This window comes from Gobio gobio, assembly GCF_949357685.1.
Source record: "Gobio gobio genome assembly, chromosome: 15".
NCBI classification, from domain to species: domain Eukaryota; kingdom Metazoa; phylum Chordata; class Actinopteri; order Cypriniformes; family Gobionidae; genus Gobio; species Gobio gobio.
The window spans coordinates 33,816,937-33,836,150 of NC_137108.1; the positions used below are offsets into that span (position 1 = coordinate 33,816,937).

The window sequence follows — 19,214 nt, forward strand, 5'->3', positions numbered from 1 at the left end:
CTCGGTGGAACGAATCAGTGGAAAGCCCCTTTGAATTCTGGACATAAACGACTCATTGAATTGTCAAATAAAGATTTATCCTATTCAAATCCCATGATTCATCAAGTGCTGAACGCTTTCTCAACTTCACTTTCTCCGCTCCATCGTTGCAGAGCATGATGGTCCCTCCCATATACGAAACTCTTTGTGAATATCTTGTTGGGACTTTTTTTCCTCCCTTTCCCTTAAACGTCAAGTGTAATTCCTACCAAGGGCTTCGTCTCTGAGCTCTCCCTGTCTTGAAGGTGGGGTAGATATGAGAAGAAACGGACTATCAGCCAATCCAACAGAAAACCTCTGAGATGAAGTAACTTTTAGACGCTTCCTGCTTAAATAACAAGCATCTGTTTACGGATTGAACATCTCCATCAATCGAATGATAGCAGGTATGACGCTTTTCACCAGAGGGTTTTTCATTCATTCATTCATTCATTCATTTTCTTAATATTTAACATGTTTAGGCCTATACCTTTTTGCATCATTCTAACATTTGAAAACAATAAAGTGACATTGTCATGATCATTCAGAAGCATCTTAAGTTTAGTAATGGGTTGCAAAGTTTCTTTGAAAGATGGGCTATAATAAAAAAAAAAAAATTATGAGAGTTTAGGGAGTTCATACAGTTGTGAGAAAATGCTTTGAATACTTTGTAGCCTATACATAGCCTATATTAAAAAAGTAAATGTACAACTATATGACGGCCCATCAGGAATGATAATTATGGCAGTTGGGTACTTTGAAGACCCCTAATCTAACCAAACTAACTTTTAAACCAACCCTTGTAAAAAAAAATACAGTGGAGGTCTTGGTGGAAACCATGGTTAGCATAATCATTTGTATACAAGGGAGATGATTACCCCGCATATAAAACTTCACATCGTTGGTGTAAATATTTATGAATCCATGGATAATTGACAGTTGGGAGAAGACATGCACTTAAAGATCTGGCAACTTTGAATTAATCAATCCGTTTTAAACTCAATATGAAATGGGACCAATAGCGCCACCATTTGGTTGATCAAGTTGGTTGAAAAGTTTACAAATGTGCAAGATTGAGATTTATGTGCCTTGTAATGGAAAAAGGGTTGACGCTGTCATGGAGGGGAAACTTTCTGCTTCTTCAACTATAGCAAGTTTTTTAAAAAAGCCCACTAATCTTAGCATCTCTAGATGTAGCCTATACAGAGAAAATGTCATTGGAAACATCATAGTGATATTTTAGAAGTGATGGAGGAATGTCGGATTGCAGTTGCTCATTTTATGAAAAAAAAAAAAAATAATCTGTTGATTGAGAGATCAGACTACATGTCAGACCAAGTTTGCCTAAGTCTGTCGGTTTCGCTGACTGCTTAAGGCCCGGGCTGTCTGCACATTTTCCATCATAGTCTTACTGGAATTTGTTTGGACCTCAGTAAGTGCTTCCCTTCTCACGGCCCACTCCAGTAGGGACACATCTGATTTGTCATTGCCTGAATCCATAACTTTCCTGCCACACATTCATGCACACATATTTTCCCCTCACACTTCCTCTGAGGCTACACAGTATTGTCTGTGCAGATTGATTCTCATAGACAGCACGGCTGATGCAGATAATCCACACCGACGCCATGTCAGGGAAGTGTGAGGTGGGAGGAGAGGGATTCCAGCTCTGCCGGGGAAAATGTAGTGAATCAAGAATGGAGTAGCAATCTATATTTCAACCCCCGCTCGCCATCCCTAAACTGGCTACTGATTAGAAAATGTTGCTGCAGTCTGTGTTTTCCTTGGGTAGTGCTCAGCAATCTAACATGATGAATGTGTGAGAATGGTGACTGTGAAATGCTTGGCTTTGTGCTTGCGTGAATTATTATTATTTATTTATTTTTGTGAATGGGGTTCATTTCCATCATGCTGCACTTATACGTGCACCTTTGCTTTGTAATGCTTGTGGTATAATTTTGAAATGATATTAATTGTATTAACTGTATCACTGCTAAAATATTTTTATTTACTCACCCTCAAGCCATCCTAGGTGTATATGACGAATTATATTAAAATATCCTGGCTAATTATAATGGCAGTGAACGGCTGCCCAAAATTTGAAGCCCAAAAAAGTGCATCCATCCATTAGAAAAGTACTCCACACGGCTCCGGGGGGTTAATAAAGGCCTTCTGATGCTAATCGACGGTTTTTTGTAAGAAAAATATCCATATTATAATATAATAATATAATATAATATCCATGTTATATATATAATATAACACATTATAAAGTAAAACATCTAGCTTCCGGTGGACCACCTTCCGTATTCAACTTACGAAGAAAGTGTAATGTCTCAGTTCAAAACGTTTACACTATGCCCGACGTCATTCATCTCGCCAGGTACACTTTTTTTCATAAGTTGAATACGGAAGGCGGTACCAATATGGTGGCCGATATATCATGCATCCCTAGAATTAATGTAATTATATTTACACTCATTTCACGGCTCTCTGAAAAACTTTATTCTGAATGTCTTATATTCCTGAATAGTCGCTGTTGTCAATGCCAAGGCTGTATGAGAGTTATTTTCATGCCTCTCTTGTATCACACACCCATCTCGTAATGCGATTTCTTCAAACGAATGCCACTGGCATCTTGTGTCTTAGTTATTGACTGTAGTGAAACTGACCCCAGAAGACTTTGTTTTAATAGTACTGTATGTATATAATAGTAATAATATTTGCTGCTGTGTTTACCTTATCTTATTCTGAACCTAAAAATATCCGGATACTTGGATGAAATTGTGATTTATGGGCCTGAAAAGTTAATGGAAATGTATGCAATCTTTAAAAATGAATGGAATTCGTTATATATTTATGCAAATTTGTTTATATTTATGCTCAGTGCAGAATGTTTTGAAAATCTTTATCCTGCACCCACGAAATGACTGGAAAAGTCATGGAAATGCATTGTTTAACAGCTCTGGGAACCGTGGTATCCTTTTAAAATCACTGCTTTGTTACCAATATTCATGTGCATGATTTATGAAGTTCGTGATATTTCATGCGACTTGCATCAAGCACCTTTTCATCACAGTCTGTGCAAATTTATGGTTTGGTGGAAAAACAAAATCCACTCATATCTAAAACCTTTTCAGTAAGAGATGTTACCAGATACAAATGAATACGGAGGTAGGTTGCTGATTAGATAGCTTTGTGTATCCATATGTGTGTGGGTGCATGTCTGTTTTTTTATCATATGATTTTATACTCCTATTTATTGGTAACAGTACCAATTGCGTTACCATCCGCAGAACCCAAGTATATACTTATTACTGACATTTAGCAAGACAGTAGGAAACGTTTCCAAACCACTGACTCAAAAAGCTCTGACCCACAGGGTCAATATTCTTACAGTCCCGACCACAAACCTCCAGTCTCCACAGGCAGCATCATTTCCCTCTAAAGGCAGATATTTTCTGTCAGCCGGTACCATTTAAGGACTAATTTTTAAATGTAAGCATATTTTTTGCGTATATATCTGACTCATTTGTTTAGTCTCGAAAGTTAATGCAGCAAATTTGGCATTCAACAATTATTTAACTATTTATTTCTTTAAAAATGTTTTGGAATCTGTGGGAATACTATTGTTGATTTAACAGGGACATTAGGATTGGATCTAAATATCTGTGGAATGTGAGGATGGAGAATAGGGTGTACTGTATGTACACTCAGGGGTCTTGAAATAGAGCTCCAAAATTGTATTATTTGTCTCCCCCTAGTGGTCATGACTGTATTAAAGGGATAGTTCACCCAAAAAAGTAAAAAATTGTCATAATTTCTCACGGTCATGTTGTTCCAAACCTGTATGAGTTTCTTTTGAACACAAAAGAAGATATTTTGAAGAATGTTGGAAACCAGACATTTGACAGTACCCATTGACTTCCATAGTATTTTTTTCCCACTATGGAAGCCAATGTGTGCTGTCAAATGTCGGGTTTCCAACATTCCTTAAACAAAAAAAATTCCTTCTTTTGTGTTCAACAAAAGAAAGAAACGTATACAGGTTTGGAACAACATGACGGCGAGTAAATGATGGTGAACTATCCCTTTAATATAATCATCTGTTCCCTATTTCAGTGCTTCCAGCCCTGCTCCACCTGGAGGCCCCCTTAATATTACTATAGTCTTATCTGAAACACATTTCAGGTCTCTACTAAAGAGATGATAAAATAAATCAGGAGTGCTAAATAATCAAGACATCCAAAATGCGCAGTACTGGGACTGGGACCGGGACCAGGAATGAGGTCCATAAATTTGTAGGACAGTCTGTAAGAAATATAGGCTACTGCATGCATATTGCATTTATATTCCGGGCTAAATTATATTACTGATACAATTAGATAGTGAAAGGAAAAAAAAAATCTAAATACATGTGCCAGACATAGGCTATGCGAGGTTAGACAAATCTGTGCATCTACAATATGCATAGACTACTATCCTAATGATAAAATTTACATCACGTGCACTGTAGGCATACCCTAGAGCAGTGGTTTTCAAACCTGTCCTCGAGGCACCCCAGAAGTAATCCATACGGCTCCAGGGGGTTAATAAAGGCCTTCTGGAGAGAAGCGATGTGTTTTGTAAGAAAAATATCCATAACTTTATAAACTGTAATCACTAGCTTCCGGTAACGGCTGTCCGCACGTTCACAAGAGAGTCGAGTTCCGGTGTATAAAGTAGGATGTTGGCCTCTTGTGGTTCAAACAACTAGGGCTGGGCAACAATCTCAAGCTCCTCCAATATTTCTCTTTAAAACTTCTAATCTTCTAATTCCTGACCAGTGTTTTGTTTTGCTCTATCCACTTCCGCATTCGTCAATACGCCATGCGTTGTGCTAGAGGGTAGTCTTCCGCCAGAACTAGACTTGTGTACAGCTGTTACTGGAAGCTAGTGATTATAGTTTATAAAGTTATAATTATGGATATTTTTCGTACAAAAAAACGCATCCCTACGCTTCAGAAGGCCTTTATTAACCCCCTGGAGCCGTATAGATTTCTTTTATGAAGGATGGATGTGTTTTTTTGGACTTCAAAAAATGGTACCATTCACTCTCATTATAAAGCTTGGAAGAGCCAGGATATTTTTTTAAATATAACTCCGATTGTGTTTGGCTGAAAGAAGAAAGTGATATACATCTAGGATGGCTTGAGGCCATTATGGGATAATTTTCATTTTGGGGTGAACTAAGCCTTTTACTATATTTGAGGTGATATTGATTCTCCTTCTCTCTTTCTGTCTGGTCTAGGGGTCTCTCTGCAATGGGCCCGGTACCCTTAACGTTCCTACTTTCCATCTCAGCGCTGGCTGTGCTGGTGTCTGCAGCCGTGGACGATCCCATAGGTGACGATGACTACACCTGGCCACAGAGGAAAGTACCACTGGTACAAGAAAAGCAAACGGTGCATCTAGACAGTTCAGAGTTTTTGGCTAAGCCGCAGAGGGAGCTCCATGGGATATGTGGCATTGAGTGCCAGCGGGGTCTTCCAGAGCCCAGCCTGGATGATCTGGAGCAGCTACTGTCCTACGAGACCATGTACGACAACGGAACACGCACGCTCACCACCGTCACCGTACAGGAGCTAAACGTGAGTGACGACTGGACGGGAGGCTCTCGGTTGCGCTCTCGCCGCAGACGAGAAGTCTATGGCACGGATACGAGGTTTACCATCACTGACAAGCAGTACTCCATGAAGTATCCTTTCTCCACATCGGTGAAGATCTCCACAGGTTGTTCTGGAGTGCTGGTGTCCCCCAAACACGTCCTGACGGCCGCTCATTGCATCCACAATGGTACGGACTACCTAGATGGGGTACAGAAACTCAGCGTCGGCGTGCTGAAAGAGCGTTCCCGCCGGAAGAAAGGCCAGAGAGGGAAAGGAAGGAAAGGGAAAGGCAAGAGGAAAGATGAAGAAGAGGAGGAAGAAATCAATGAAAATGGAGAGATTGGAGAGAAGCACGAACGTAGGGGTAAGGGCAAAGGCAAAGGGAGGAGGAACCGTAGTCGCCGCAGCACAGTGTCTGAACAGCCCTCGTTCCGATGGACTCGGGTGAAACAGATGCAGGTGCCGAAGGGTTGGTTTAAAGGCATCTCGGAGAACATTGTGGCCGATTATGACTACGCCATCCTGGAGCTTAAGAGGGCGCAGAAGACCAAGTACATGGATCTAGGTGTCATCCCCTCCGTCAAGAAGCTGCCCGCTGGACGTATCCATTTCTCGGGATTCGACGATGACCGACCGGGCAACCTGGTGTACCGCTTCTGCTCTGTGTCTGAGGAGTCCAACGACCTGTTGTACCAGTATTGCGATGCCAAGCCCGGTTCCAGCGGCTCGGGTGTCTACATTCGCCTTAAAGAACCTGGCAAGAAGAAGTGGAAGCGGAAAATCATCGGCGTGTTCTCGGGTCACCAGTGGGTGGATGTTAACGGGGTGCAGCAGGATTCCAATGTGGCCGTACGAATCACACCCCTAAAGTACGCACAGATCTGCCGCTGGGTCCATGGGGACTCTAGCCAGTGTCGGGGCACCTGAGAGACTCCATCTGACTGCCTCTGTCCCGGCTCTCACCAACCCTTGTGCCTCCCATTTGTGCACCACACAAACTGCTGCATTCAACACTAGAGACGATAACACACCTACCATTGAACTTTTCCAAGCTATTTTGATATCTTAATTTATTTTATTAGACAACTTTTGCTATGAATCAGTTAGAAGGAATGTATTTCTAGATTCAGTTGTCCTAACGAGAACTAATTCTGTCCTAAACTGTTGTTTTGAATTAGAAAAGGTACTTCAATCAGTGTTGTTTGCTATGGGAGGCATTTGTTTTGTCTGGTAATCTGTCTGGATGCCTTGAAGTAGAATGCTAGATCTGACATAGTAGACACGAGAAAAAAACTTTTTTTTTTCTGAGAAGAAGCTTTAATGTTTGTTATTTTCCTTTTTTTCTTTTCGAAGAACACATCTGAGTATCAACGTGCTGATGTTCTTTGAAATTCTTTAATCTTGTTATCATTGCTATTGTCATTATTAAATGTTATGAGTGTGTGCCTTTGATAGCTTTGATAAACTGTAACCTGTCTTCATGGGCTTTCATTTACAAATGTTTCTGCCTTTTGTATCACGATGCAGGCAGTTAGTTGGAGGTTTAGGCTTCAGATGCCCTTGTTGACCTTTGGTGCTAATTTAATTTTAAAATATAAAACATCTGAGGACCTGTCGGAGTAACAGCCTACTGTAGAACTGTAAGTATGTATTTAATGTAAGGCTTGTATTATGAGTTTTATATGATCATGTTGTTCTTTAAAACAAAACACAGGGTTATTTAAATTTAGATATGATTGATTGCAATTATGATAAAGAGAAAAGCAACGCAGCTTGATAGGAAATATACATTGAAAATCTTAATATAAAATAGATTTTTCAAAATCCCATTGCATCATTTTTCATTTTGTACTACTTTTTCGAAATCTTTGTTATTAAGGACCAAATAAACTGAGATTTATGTTATTGGTCTACTCTAAGAGGACAAAACAGTGTGTGTTTTTCCATCAAGCTTACATAATCTAACATTTAGTTTTTCCAAGTTTACTTATAATTTTAAATAAAAAAACAAACAAAAAAACATTTATAATAAATTGGTGTGTATATATATATATATATATATATATATAGAAACGGCAGAGGATTTCAGAAACCACCCCTTCAATATATAAAAAATACATATTAAATGCACAACAAAAAAACGGAACATATACCTTTAAATTTGCAGTCACCTTTTCTTTTGTGTTGATAGAGCTTTCCTGGTGAAAACAGACACGGGGGACACAGGTGGGCAATTCTTCCCATCAGTTTATTGCATCTCAAAGGGCTTACATGCACTATGTAGGGGTGTCAAATATGATCAATAAATCAAAATAAAAGTTCTTTCAAGGGAAAAGACAACTGCAAAAGAGAGATCCAAAGATCTGCTCTTGTCATTTCCATGAGAGATCCAACAGGAAGAGTGAGTTACAGAGGCTCGGCGATACAGGGCTGTCAGTCAGACCTTTCTGTAACACTGTTTAACAGTGACCTCCTGAAAACTTTGACAAAGATCTAAGAGTCTATCACTGCTAATGAACCTACACCTTATTACTATCAGTTATTTTCTTGTAAGATATCTCCTCCACACTCCATTTTGCTGTGCAAACTACAGTACCACCACTCACCAACAGAGGGAGCATGAATCAACCGTATAACGTATAACAAACAAGGGTCAGGGGTTCATAATGTAGTATGAGAGGGCAGGACTTAGAACCAAACATGTGAACGGGTTCTTCTACAGTTATACAAAATAACACTACATGTACCATCTTCAGTTTGGATTTCATACAAGCACAAGTAACTATGAGACTCAAACACAGCATACCACTGACTACAACTTTGAAATCTTGGGGCTTTTTTTTTTTTTTGGAAACATCACCAGTTGAACAAGTTACTGTACATATTTGTTATTTTAAGATACTGCAAAAGGCCTTTCTCAGAGATCATCTGAGATTTCTAGCACTGAGATCAAGTGGAATTAAAATCCAAATTTGCTGAGGTTATCCATAATGGTTAACCTCAAGATTCTTGCGATATCCATAAAGAGTATGTAAACAGTGAACTGACAACGCATTGACTATTAAATTAAACTAAACAATTTAAACAAAAGAATCAAAAAATATATATATGAAAAATAATATGAGTTAAAATACAAAAATTACATGTAATCACCAAAATGTTATAGAGGAGCCTAGATATGTTATTAATTTATACATAACTCATATATATATATTCATATTTCATATATTTATATTTGTAAACAAACATGTCAGTCGATGATGGGAGATGACATTAGCATTTCGTATAATCCGATTACCAGGTTCACATCAATAGGTTGTCCACAGATAAAAATTTTAGCAGAGGAGAGACCTTTTCAGCAATAAGGATAATATACACAGTACCTTCTGCAAATGATACATTGCACACTGCTCCAAAACTAACATACAACAGAAAGCGCTTGAACAACCTGTTTAGGACCTCCGACCCCAAAAGGGAAGTCCTAGAGGAACCAGAATTAAAGTTGAGGGGATCAACACACACACACACACACACACACACATCATTCATTTCAGACTTAAACACTGGAAAAAGTTGACATACGTAAGAATCTTTTTTAATCTTTCATTTTCATCTGTGTTTTTTTTTTTTAAATGTAATTTTATTCTGTTTCGTTCAAATCAAAGGATAACATTGAAATAAACACATCGTCATTTTTCTCTACGATTCACTTCACAGTTTGTGCTACAACATGACACGGGAATTCTGGGTGGGGCGAAGTGGGCGGGGCGGGGTCAGTGGATATCTAGCTGCAGGCTCCTCAGGCGTCTGGGGGTGTAAACAGACAGCAGATCTCTCTCACTGGAGCTCAGTATTTGAGAAAACAAATACTGCAAATACAGCATGGAGAAAATGTCATGTTACTAAGTGATTTGGTGCCTCAATTAAGAAGTCATTAGTGAGACGATGATACCTGGAAAATTATAAGAAGTCCTTGATGTTGAGATCTGCAAGTGGGTCCTTGGTGGCAGGTTTTTTGGGGCTCTGAGCAGCTGGTCCTGGAGGCAACTGAGGAAATAAAAGGTGCATGAGGAAGAGTAATGGCTGCTGAAAATTCTGCTTTGTCATTATAGAAATACATTACATTTTTAAATAAATTAAAAATAGAAGTAATTTTAGTCATTTTTTGATCAAATAAAGGCAGCTTTGGCGAGCACAAGATACTTCTTTCAAAATCATTTTTTTTTTTTTTTAATCTTACAGACCCCAAACATTTGAATGGTATATAGAGCAAAGTGTTATTGTTTAATTTTTGTTGATGAAAATATCTTTTAGTCTATGTTTTAGTCTATAATCTAATATAATTTTAGTCAGTAAAAAAAAAAACATTCATCAAGAAAGTGTAAAATTAAACCAAATATTTTAACAATTCTATATAAATGTATTAATATATTAATAAAACATGTGAAAACTGTTCTTTGAAAATCTGATCTCCGAAAATAATAATTGTCATGATGCACATTTTTCACCTCTTCTTCATTATCGCTGATGAACCAAAAAAAAAAAAAAAACTTGTTTACAAATATTTCCAACATTTTGTTGATAGTCACCATTAAATAAAAATGGACAAATCCATTGTAACTTCCCCTCCCTCTTTCTCTGATGACGTGTTTACTTGCACAAAGGTGGGACAATATTGCAAGGGACAACTTGTCACTCACATGAGGTCAAACCACAATGACCCAATCAATTCCCAATGGACAAAATTAAGTGCTGCCCTACATTTCTTTTTTATTAAATAAGTTGTTTCACTCGCTTATGTCATAATAGGGAAAAAATGACTACTGCGAATTCCATTTCATGTCAACTTTTCAACAATGTTTGCATGTGCATTTTAGTGTATTTTCTTTACTGGTGCTCCGGGTGTTCCTGTTGCTGCTGGCCCTGTAAATGGTGGTCTCATCAAGGGCTGACCCATCATCACGGACTGAGGCATCATGGGAGCTGCTGCTGCTGGGGGCTGAGTCAAAACATCAATCCATAAGTGCATACAATAAGTGCAAAATACAAAGATTTTTTAACATGTTAAAAAATTATTTCTCACCAAGCCAAAGCCAGGCTGTGCTCCCATGGGTGGTGCCATTGCTCCAGGTGGGGCGGCAGCTCCTGGGGCTCCAGGGGCGGAGCCAGACTAAACATAATCGGAACAGAAACACGATAAGATATACAGTACAAGAAACATTGTTATGTGTTTAAGAAAGAAACAGCCGCTACCATCGGAGCGCTAGGTGAGCCCCAGATACTAGGGGCGACCTGAGGGGTCCAGTTAGCTCCTCCTGTGAGCTTCTTCTCATTCCACTGGTTGTCCCTGTACAAAACAAATAGCTGTCAGCCAACGTAATGTGTAAATCACTCATAAACACAGCTCTAGGGCCACTCAGAGTGAAGAGTGAATCAATCAAGATGCCATAACAGTCCAAATGAATTGTCAATACGGGTCAGGTTGAGTAATTCATGCTCACGAATAGACATTACGGATAAGTGACAAGATTAATAGGTGTTCCTGAAGCAACATGGACATAGAGACTCGCTGACACGGAACTTACTTCTTTTGGCTTCCCACTCCCAAGTCTATAAGAGAGGAAGAAACAAGATAAGTTTGAGTCAGCATCATGGGTACAATATTTCCTACACAATCAGTCCATCTATGTCCCATACATACTTCCGACCAGATTGGCAAGTGAAGTGTCTAAGTCTCCTCCAATAGGTTTAATTGGTTGGGCAGCTGCTACGGGCACCAATGTTGGTGCCATTGTGGGTGCCATGGCCGGTGCCATGGCTGGCGCCATTGTCGGCCCAGCGGTGGGCACAATTCCAGGAGCCAACGGCATGCTCGTTGCAGCCATAGGGGTCCCGCCTGTGCTCTGAGGTGTTATGGCTGGCATCAGAAGGTCTCCTAATCCGTCAAACACTGGCGTTGACATAGAGAAGAGTGGGTTAATCAACATGGATTGAGACCATTTTAGCCTAGAATTAATTTGGATATTCAACTTGTCAGCAATCCCATAATATACCAGGGCAGATGTACTGTAACAGAACAGGAGTAAAACAAAAGACAGCAACAATAAAATAAAATATACACTAACATTCAAAAGTTTGGGTTCAGTAAGATTTTTTTTTATTGTTTCACAAGTCTCTTATGCTCACCAATAATGGATTTATCTGATTAGAAAAAAATACAATAAAAGCAGTAATAATGTGAAATATTACTACATTTTTAAATAACTGATTTCTATTTTAATATATTTAAAAATGTATTTTATTCCTGTGATTAAATTACTCCAGTCTTCAGTGTCAAATGATCCTTCAGAAATCAATATCAAAAACAAATATGCTGATCTGGTGCTCCAAAAACATTTCTTATTATCAGTGTTGTGCACTGAGAACAGTTGTGCTGCTTAATATTTTTGTGGAAACCTTGATTCTTTGATGAATAGAAAGTTCAAAAGATCTATTCAAAAGAATATTTACAATGTTACAAAATATTTCTGTTTTAAATAAATGCTTATTTGAAACAGTAAAGATTTAAAATGTTACAAAAGATTTCTGTCACTTTTGGTTAATTTAATGCTGAATAAAAGTGTTAATTTCATAAAAATAAAAATCTTTCCGACCCCAAACTTTTGAACGGCAGTGCACATATAAAACAAAAAAATTGAGATCCACACATTTATCATAACATTCATGAGGTATTCAAAAGTGGCATCCAGGGGTGTTTACTACATGCATTGGAAAGCCAAAAACTGGCAACACACATCAGCAGGTCTTTATAAACAGGATTTTCATTGCATTACAATATGGTTGGACGCATCATGTCAGGCACCAAAGAAAATATCCTCACTACAGAACGTCTCGGTTACGGATGTAACCCTCGTTCCCTGAGGAGGGAACGGAGACGTAACGTTAGTGACTAACGAATGGGGGTTTCGCTTAGAAGCCTATCAACTTCGATTTTAGAGAAAACGCCCAATGGCGTGCCAATGCCATGGGGCATGCGGAATTTGCATACGTAACTCCGCCTCACTGCGTGAGTATATAAGGAAGTACGAGGCAATATCGCATTATGTTACCTGCTTGAGGAGCCAAGACTGAACTCCTGCGTTCCAGGTAGCACAGCTGATGTGGCAAGGGGACGTTACGTCTCCGTTCCCTCCTCAGGGAACGAGGGTTACATCCGTAACCGAGACGTTCCCTTTCGTTCAGTCACTACGACGTAACGTTAGTGACTAACGAATGGGGGTCCCAATATAATCCCGCCACTCAGCTGTCTTCCAGCGCCCTGCGTAAGTGTGAGTACCCTGTCGTAACACTTAACACAGGAATACCAAGGTACACTGGGAAGCATATCCCAGTGAGGGAATGCCAAAATGCCTACCCGTGGGGAGGACTTAAGAGACACATATGACCCGCTAAGGGCTGCATATGGAAGATCTCTAGGGTACCAGCCGAAGGTGGATTTTTAACCCTAGGGGTGGCGGGGACACGCCAAGGGAAGAAACCCGCTCACTGCGGAGACTTACGGTGAAATACACATGTGGGGGTCGCCGGAGGGAACCATGCACATGGGGCACCTGGCCGGACATGAGGGTCTGGGCTCGAAAGGGCAGACAGAACTGATGTCGGCGTCGACAGTGCTGGAGGAGCTCAGGGCTCTCGGGGAGCTCACCTGAGGAAATATCGCACGTATCCAGTCCGTGGAGTGGAGTGGCGAGCAAGCGAAGACACCTGAGCCTGGCCCATCACCGGCCCCTTGGGGGGGCGAGTACATAGTCGGACACTGGCTCCACTCGGAGATTGTAGAATCTGGCGAATGTGTTGGGTGTCGCCCAGCCTGCAGCTCTGCAGATGTCTGCTAGCGAGGCGCCATGCGCTAGAGCCCAAGAGGAGGCCACACTCCGGGTGGAGTGTGCCTTCACACCAAGGGGACATGGTCAACCTTGCTGCTGGTAAGCCAAAGCAATGGTGTCCACTATCCAGTTAGACAGCCTTTGCTTTGAGAGAGCACTTCCCTTCCGCTCTCCACCATAACAGACAAAGAGCTGGTCTGAGGTCCTGAAACACTGCGTCATGTCTACGTAGGCGCGGAGGGCGCGTACTGGACAGAGCAATGCCAAGGCTGGGTCTGCCTCCTCCAAAGGCAGCGCTTGCAGGTTCACCACCTGGTCCTTAAACGGAGTGGTGGGAACCTTGGGCACATATCCAGGCTGGGGTCTCAGGATCACGTGAGAGTTAGCCGGCCCGAATTCCAGGCACGCTTTGTCAACCGAAAATGCATGCAGGTCCCCGACCCTCTTAACTGAGGCCAATGCGGTCAGCAGAGCCGTCTTCATAGACAGGAACTTAATATCAACCGACCGCAAAGACTCAAAGGGAGGTCTCTGCAAAGCAGTTAACACTACTGCGAGGTCCCAAGAGGGTACGAGAGGAGAGCGAGGAGGATTCAGTCTCCTGGCTCCCCTCAGGAACCTGATGACCAGGTCGTGTTGACTTACCTTTTTGCTCTCCAAGAGATCGTGGTGGGCAGATATTGCGGCCACATATACTTTGAGGGTGGAGGGAGACAGCCTTCGCTCCAGCCCCTCTTGGAGAAACTCAAGCACGGACCCGATCGGGCATTTCCAGGGGTCTTCTTGGCGGGAAGAGCACCAGGTGACGAAGAGGTTCCACTTCAACGCATAGGCATGCCGAGTGGACTCTGCCCTAGCGGAAGTGATGGTGGCGACCACCGTAGGTGGTAGGCCACTCAAACCTGCCGCGTCCCGTCTAGGAGCCACACGTGGAGGTTCCAGAGGTCGGGACGCGGGTGCCATAGGGTGCCCCGTCTCTGAGTAAGGAGGTCCGGTCTCAGAGGAATAGGCCAGGGAGGGGCTGTCCCAAGGAGTACGAGTTCGGGGAACCAGGTCCGGCCGTGCCAGTACGGGGCGACCAAAAGGACCTGCTCCTTGTCCTCCCTGATCTTGCACAGGAGCTGTGCGAGTAGGCTCACTGGGGGGAACGCATATTTGCGTAGGCCCCGCGGCAAGCTGTGCACCAGTGCATCCGTGCCGAGCGTGCCCTCGGTCAGGGAATAGTACAGGCTGCAGTGGGAAGAGTCGTGGGAGGCAAACAGATCTACCTGTGCGTCGCCGAACTGTTCCCAAATCAGCTGAACCGTCTGGGGATGGAGTCTCCATTCTCTCGGGAGAGGCTGAAACCGCGAGAGCTCGTCGGCTGCGTGGTTCAGGACTCCCGGAATATGGACAGCACGAAGGGACCTCAGGCGCTTCTGACTCCATAGAATGAGATGGCGGGCGAGTTGAGACATACGGAGGGAGCGTAGACCGCCCTGGTGGTTGATGTACGCTACTACGGCCGTGTTTTCTGTCCGGACAAGCACATGTTGGTCCCTCAGCAGCGCTCGGAAGCGGTGCAGGGCAAACCGTACTGCCAGCAACTCAAGGCAATTGACATGCAGGAGGCGCTGGGGTCCTGTCCAGGAGCCCGCGGCTGCTTGTCCATTGCACATGGCACCCCAGCCCGTGGCAGAGGCATCCGTCGATACGACAACATGCCTGGAAACTCGTTCTAAGGGCACACCGGCCCGAAGAAAACTGAGGTTCGACCACGGGGTGAGCGTCTGTAAGCAGGCCCGAGTCACTTGGATCCGGAGCGTACAAAGCTGCGCGTACATGGCGACCGAGTCGATCTCCATACCGAGAAAAGAGATCCTCTGCACGGGGCAAAGTTTGCTCTTTTCCCAGTTGACCCGAAGGCCCAGACGGGCTAAGTGGTGGAGAACCAGATCTCTGTGTCCGCAAACCTGCTCTCGAGAGTGGCCCAGTATGAGCCAGTCGTCGAGGTAGTTCAGGATGCGAACCCCGTGCTGCCGAAGGGGCGCAAGGGCTGCCTCGGCGATCTTCGTGAAGACGCGAGGGGACAGAGATAGCCCGAATGGGAGAACCGCGTACTGATATGCCCGCCCCTCGAAAGCAAACCGTAGGAACGGTCTGTGTCGAGGAAGGATGGAGACATGGAAGTAGGCGTCCTTCAGGTCGATCGCTGCAAACCAATCGTGAGGACGAACTCATTGGAAAAGGCGTTTCGCAGTCAACATCTTGAACGGAAGCCGGTGAAGGGATCGGTTCAAGATGCGAAGGTCCAGGATTGGTCGTAACCCACCGGTTTTCTTGGGTACAATGAAGTAGGGGCTGTAGAACCCCGACCTCATTTCGGCTGGAGGGACAGGCTCGATCGCACCCTTCGCCAGTAGAGTGGCAATCTCCGCACGCATGACGGGGGCATGGGCCCCGGTCACGGTATAGCGGACTCCCCTGTAACGGGGAGGAGCCTGCGCAAACTGAATCGCGTAGCCGAGCCTGACGGTCCGGGCAACCCAGCGGGACAGCCCCGGAAGCTGAAGCCAAGCTTCCAGAGACTGCACCAACGGGGTCATACGGACGGCAGACGTACCCTGGGTGGGGCAGCGAGGCAGCGTTACCGGCCCGGACAGGGGAGGCTGTTGGGCGTCCCGGGGTTGGGGCACGTTTAACGGCTGCGCCCTGACAGAGGAGACCAGGGAAGGACTCGCGTTCCGCTGGGGTCTGCTCTGCCAGGGGGCTGGCGACAGAGAGGGACGAGAGTGGCGAGACCCGAGGGTGGCGCACACTGCCGTCACCGATCTCTGGGGGCTCAGGGATGGGATTGTCAGTTCTTTCTTTAACCACATTAGGGTGCTGCTGACCCGGGGGCCAGCAGCTGAACAAAAGATTCTCCCCCGGCCCTCCACCGGGGGAAGGAGCGGCCCTGCCGCCGTCTCCTGGAAAGAACTGCCCATCCCTGAGCCGTCCGCATCAGGAGCGCCGCTTAGCCTGGCGTTTCTTCGCGGGCTGCGGGGCTGGAGCGGACGGGGACGCCTTCCTGCGGCTGCCTCTGCGCGGCCCGGGTGGAGGCTGCTGCTTGGGTGGCGCAGAGGTAGAGGGAGCCGCAGGAGGGCGTCCTCGGTGGCGAGCAGGCTGAGGCACCTGCGCGGGCGGTTGGGTGGAGGCAGCAGCTGACCGCCGGGGCAGGATATGTTTTATAGCCTCAGTCTGCTTCTGAGCGGCCGAGAACTGTTGGGCGAAGCTCTCGATCGCTCCGCCGAATAGCCCATCCTGGGATATGGGGGCGTTGAGGAAACGGGTTCGCTCAGCGTCGCGCATATCAGCCAGGGTGAGCCATAGGTGTCGCTCCTGGACCACATTTGTGGACATCACCTGACCCAGGGAGCGTGCGGTCACCTTCGTCGCCCGGAGAGCGAGGTCGGTGGCGGCACGCAACTCATTGCTGAGTCCTGGATCAGCCCCCCCCTCGTGCATATCACACAGCAACTTGGCTTGGTAAGCCTGAAGAGTTGCCATGGTATGCAAAGAAGCGGCGGCCTGCCCCGCAGCTCTATAGGACTTCGCCACCAGGGATGACGAAAACCTACAGGCTTTGGAGGGGTGCTTTGGGTCACCACGCCAGGACGAAGCGCTCTGTGGACACTGTTGCATCGCAACAGAACGTTCGACTGGGGGGACCCCAGTGTACCCATGAGCCGCGGCTCCATCGAGGGAGGTGAAGGCGGAAGAGTTCGCAAAACGTTCACGGGAAGACAACGGGGACTTCCAGGAACGCGCGACCTCTTCATGCACCTCGGGGAAGAAAGGTATTGGAGGAGCGGCCGGACGGGTGTCCGGGCGCGTCACCCCCAAAAACCAATCATCCAACGCGAACGCTCGGGCTGAGGCGGAGGGTTCCACTCCAGTCCAAGCGCTGCGGCGGCCCGAGACAGCATGGCTGTCAATTCTGGGTCCGACTCGGGCAATGCTGGCGCACCCGAAGGTGGCAGCACAGCCGAATCATCATCCTCAGATGACTCCAGCCCACCTTGTGATGCGGCGATAGACATCACTTCCTCTTCCGCCGTGCCAAGCGCCACAGTCGGGACAGCAGGAGCCGGCCCCGATGTAGACGCCTGAGCACGGGCCGGGTCAGGTGCTTGAGAGGGGGGTGTGGGCCGAGGAACTAGCGTCGGAGCTTTGTTCCACACCGTCACTCTCAGATCACCCTGGCCACCAGCCAAAGTGCCGCCTCCGGGGGAGACCGCAGATTGGGGGGTGGCAGAGGGGACTCTCGTTCCGGCATCAGCATCAGAAACACACACCAGCTGTCAGGCGGACCACTGCACAGATCAGCAGGCAGGAAATATGCGATCACTGGAACGCGCCGTCACACCAACACCGACTGGAAAGCTGCTCGTCTCGAAGAAGCTGACAGAGTCTCAGAAGGCTGTAGGAGTGAAGAAGTAGGTACTCTTGGCTCCGAAAGCAGAAACATAATGCGATATTGCCTCGTACTTCCTTATATACTCACGCAGTGAGGCGGAGTTACGTATGCAAATTCCGCATGCCCCATGGCATTGGCACGCCATTGGGCGTTTTCTCTAAACTCGAAGTTGATAGGCTTCTAAGCGAAACCCCCATTCGTTAGTCACTAACGTTACGTCGTAGTGACTGAACGAAAGGGAACTAATTGTACCGGATGTGGAGATCCAACACCTCCCAGTCAATGACCCAAAACTTTAACCCTAATGGAAAGGTTTTGGGTCTTCAAAAATTTTAAAGGTGCACCAAGCATTTTTTTTTCCAGCTTAAAATGACTTCCAGCTATTTTTAATTTTTCTTCAAAGAAATGTCACTTTTTAAAAATATTTTAAAATGTACAACATAGAAAAGCATGAAGAATTCACAACACATTTATAAAGTAGCAAATACTTCAGTATACTCATTATATGCTGAAATGATTATTTCAGGAGCTTAAGTTTTCACAACAGTTTTTTATATATTTTTTTATATTTTACGTTAATAATAGAAAAAGGTTAAAAAAACATGTTTTACAATTTGACTTTTTTATTATTATGCATATGAGTATGGAAGCTTGTTATAGCACAGAATAAAACAAAATAAAAAGGTAATATCGACTTTATATCACACAATTCTGACTTTTTCAGAAAAAAGATTTAGATAAAAATTCGCAATTGCAAGTTATAAAGTCAGAATTGCGTGATATAAAGTCACAATTGCGAGTTCATCACTCAATTCTTACTTTATAATACGCAATTGCGACTTTATATCTCACAGTTCTGAGAAAAGAAGTCAGAATTACGAGTTATAAACTCACAATTTTGACTTTACATCTAAAAAATTCTACTTCTAGATCTCGCAATTCTGACTTTATAACTCGCAATTGTGAGTATATCTCGCAATTCTGACTCACAATTGTGAGATAAAAAGTTGCAATTATCTTTTTAAATGTTTTATTCAGTGGCAGGAACAAGCTTCAATATAGGAGTGCTATTTACATCAACAAAAATGTAATTTTTAGTCAAATGGACTAAAATTCATGAATATGATGAAACATTGACAAGAAATTTAAAAGATTCCATAAAAAAAATACTATGACTAGAATGACAAATAACACTGATTGCCACATACACCTATGAAATAGGTA

General features: G+C 44.2%; 2 protein-coding genes across 2 annotated transcripts in view; one reads left to right on the forward strand and one right to left on the reverse strand.

Moving 5' to 3' along the window:
* Positions 1-215: 215 nt before the first annotated feature.
* Positions 216-7,663, forward strand: prss35 (serine protease 35). Its single transcript, XM_079836401.1, has 2 exons — positions 216-425; positions 5,309-7,663. The coding sequence occupies exon 2, from the start codon at positions 5,322-5,324 to the stop codon at positions 6,591-6,593; it is 1,272 nt and encodes a 423-aa protein (XP_079692527.1). The 5' UTR covers positions 216-425; positions 5,309-5,321; the 3' UTR covers positions 6,594-7,663.
* Positions 7,664-8,515: 852 nt separating this feature from the next.
* Positions 8,516-19,214, reverse strand: part of snap91a (synaptosome associated protein 91a) — a 73,169-nt gene continuing 62,470 nt past the window's right edge. The window contains exons 20-26 of the mRNA XM_079836593.1: positions 11,368-11,616; positions 11,252-11,276; positions 10,920-11,013; positions 10,750-10,836; positions 10,558-10,665; positions 9,619-9,713; positions 8,516-9,535 (exon numbers count right to left, since the gene is read on the reverse strand). Coding sequence (XP_079692719.1) covers positions 9,627-9,713; positions 10,558-10,665; positions 10,750-10,836; positions 10,920-11,013; positions 11,252-11,276; positions 11,368-11,616 — 650 coding nt within the window. The 3' untranslated portion in view covers positions 8,516-9,535; positions 9,619-9,626. The remainder of the gene's footprint in view (positions 9,536-9,618; positions 9,714-10,557; positions 10,666-10,749; positions 10,837-10,919; positions 11,014-11,251; positions 11,277-11,367; positions 11,617-19,214) is intronic.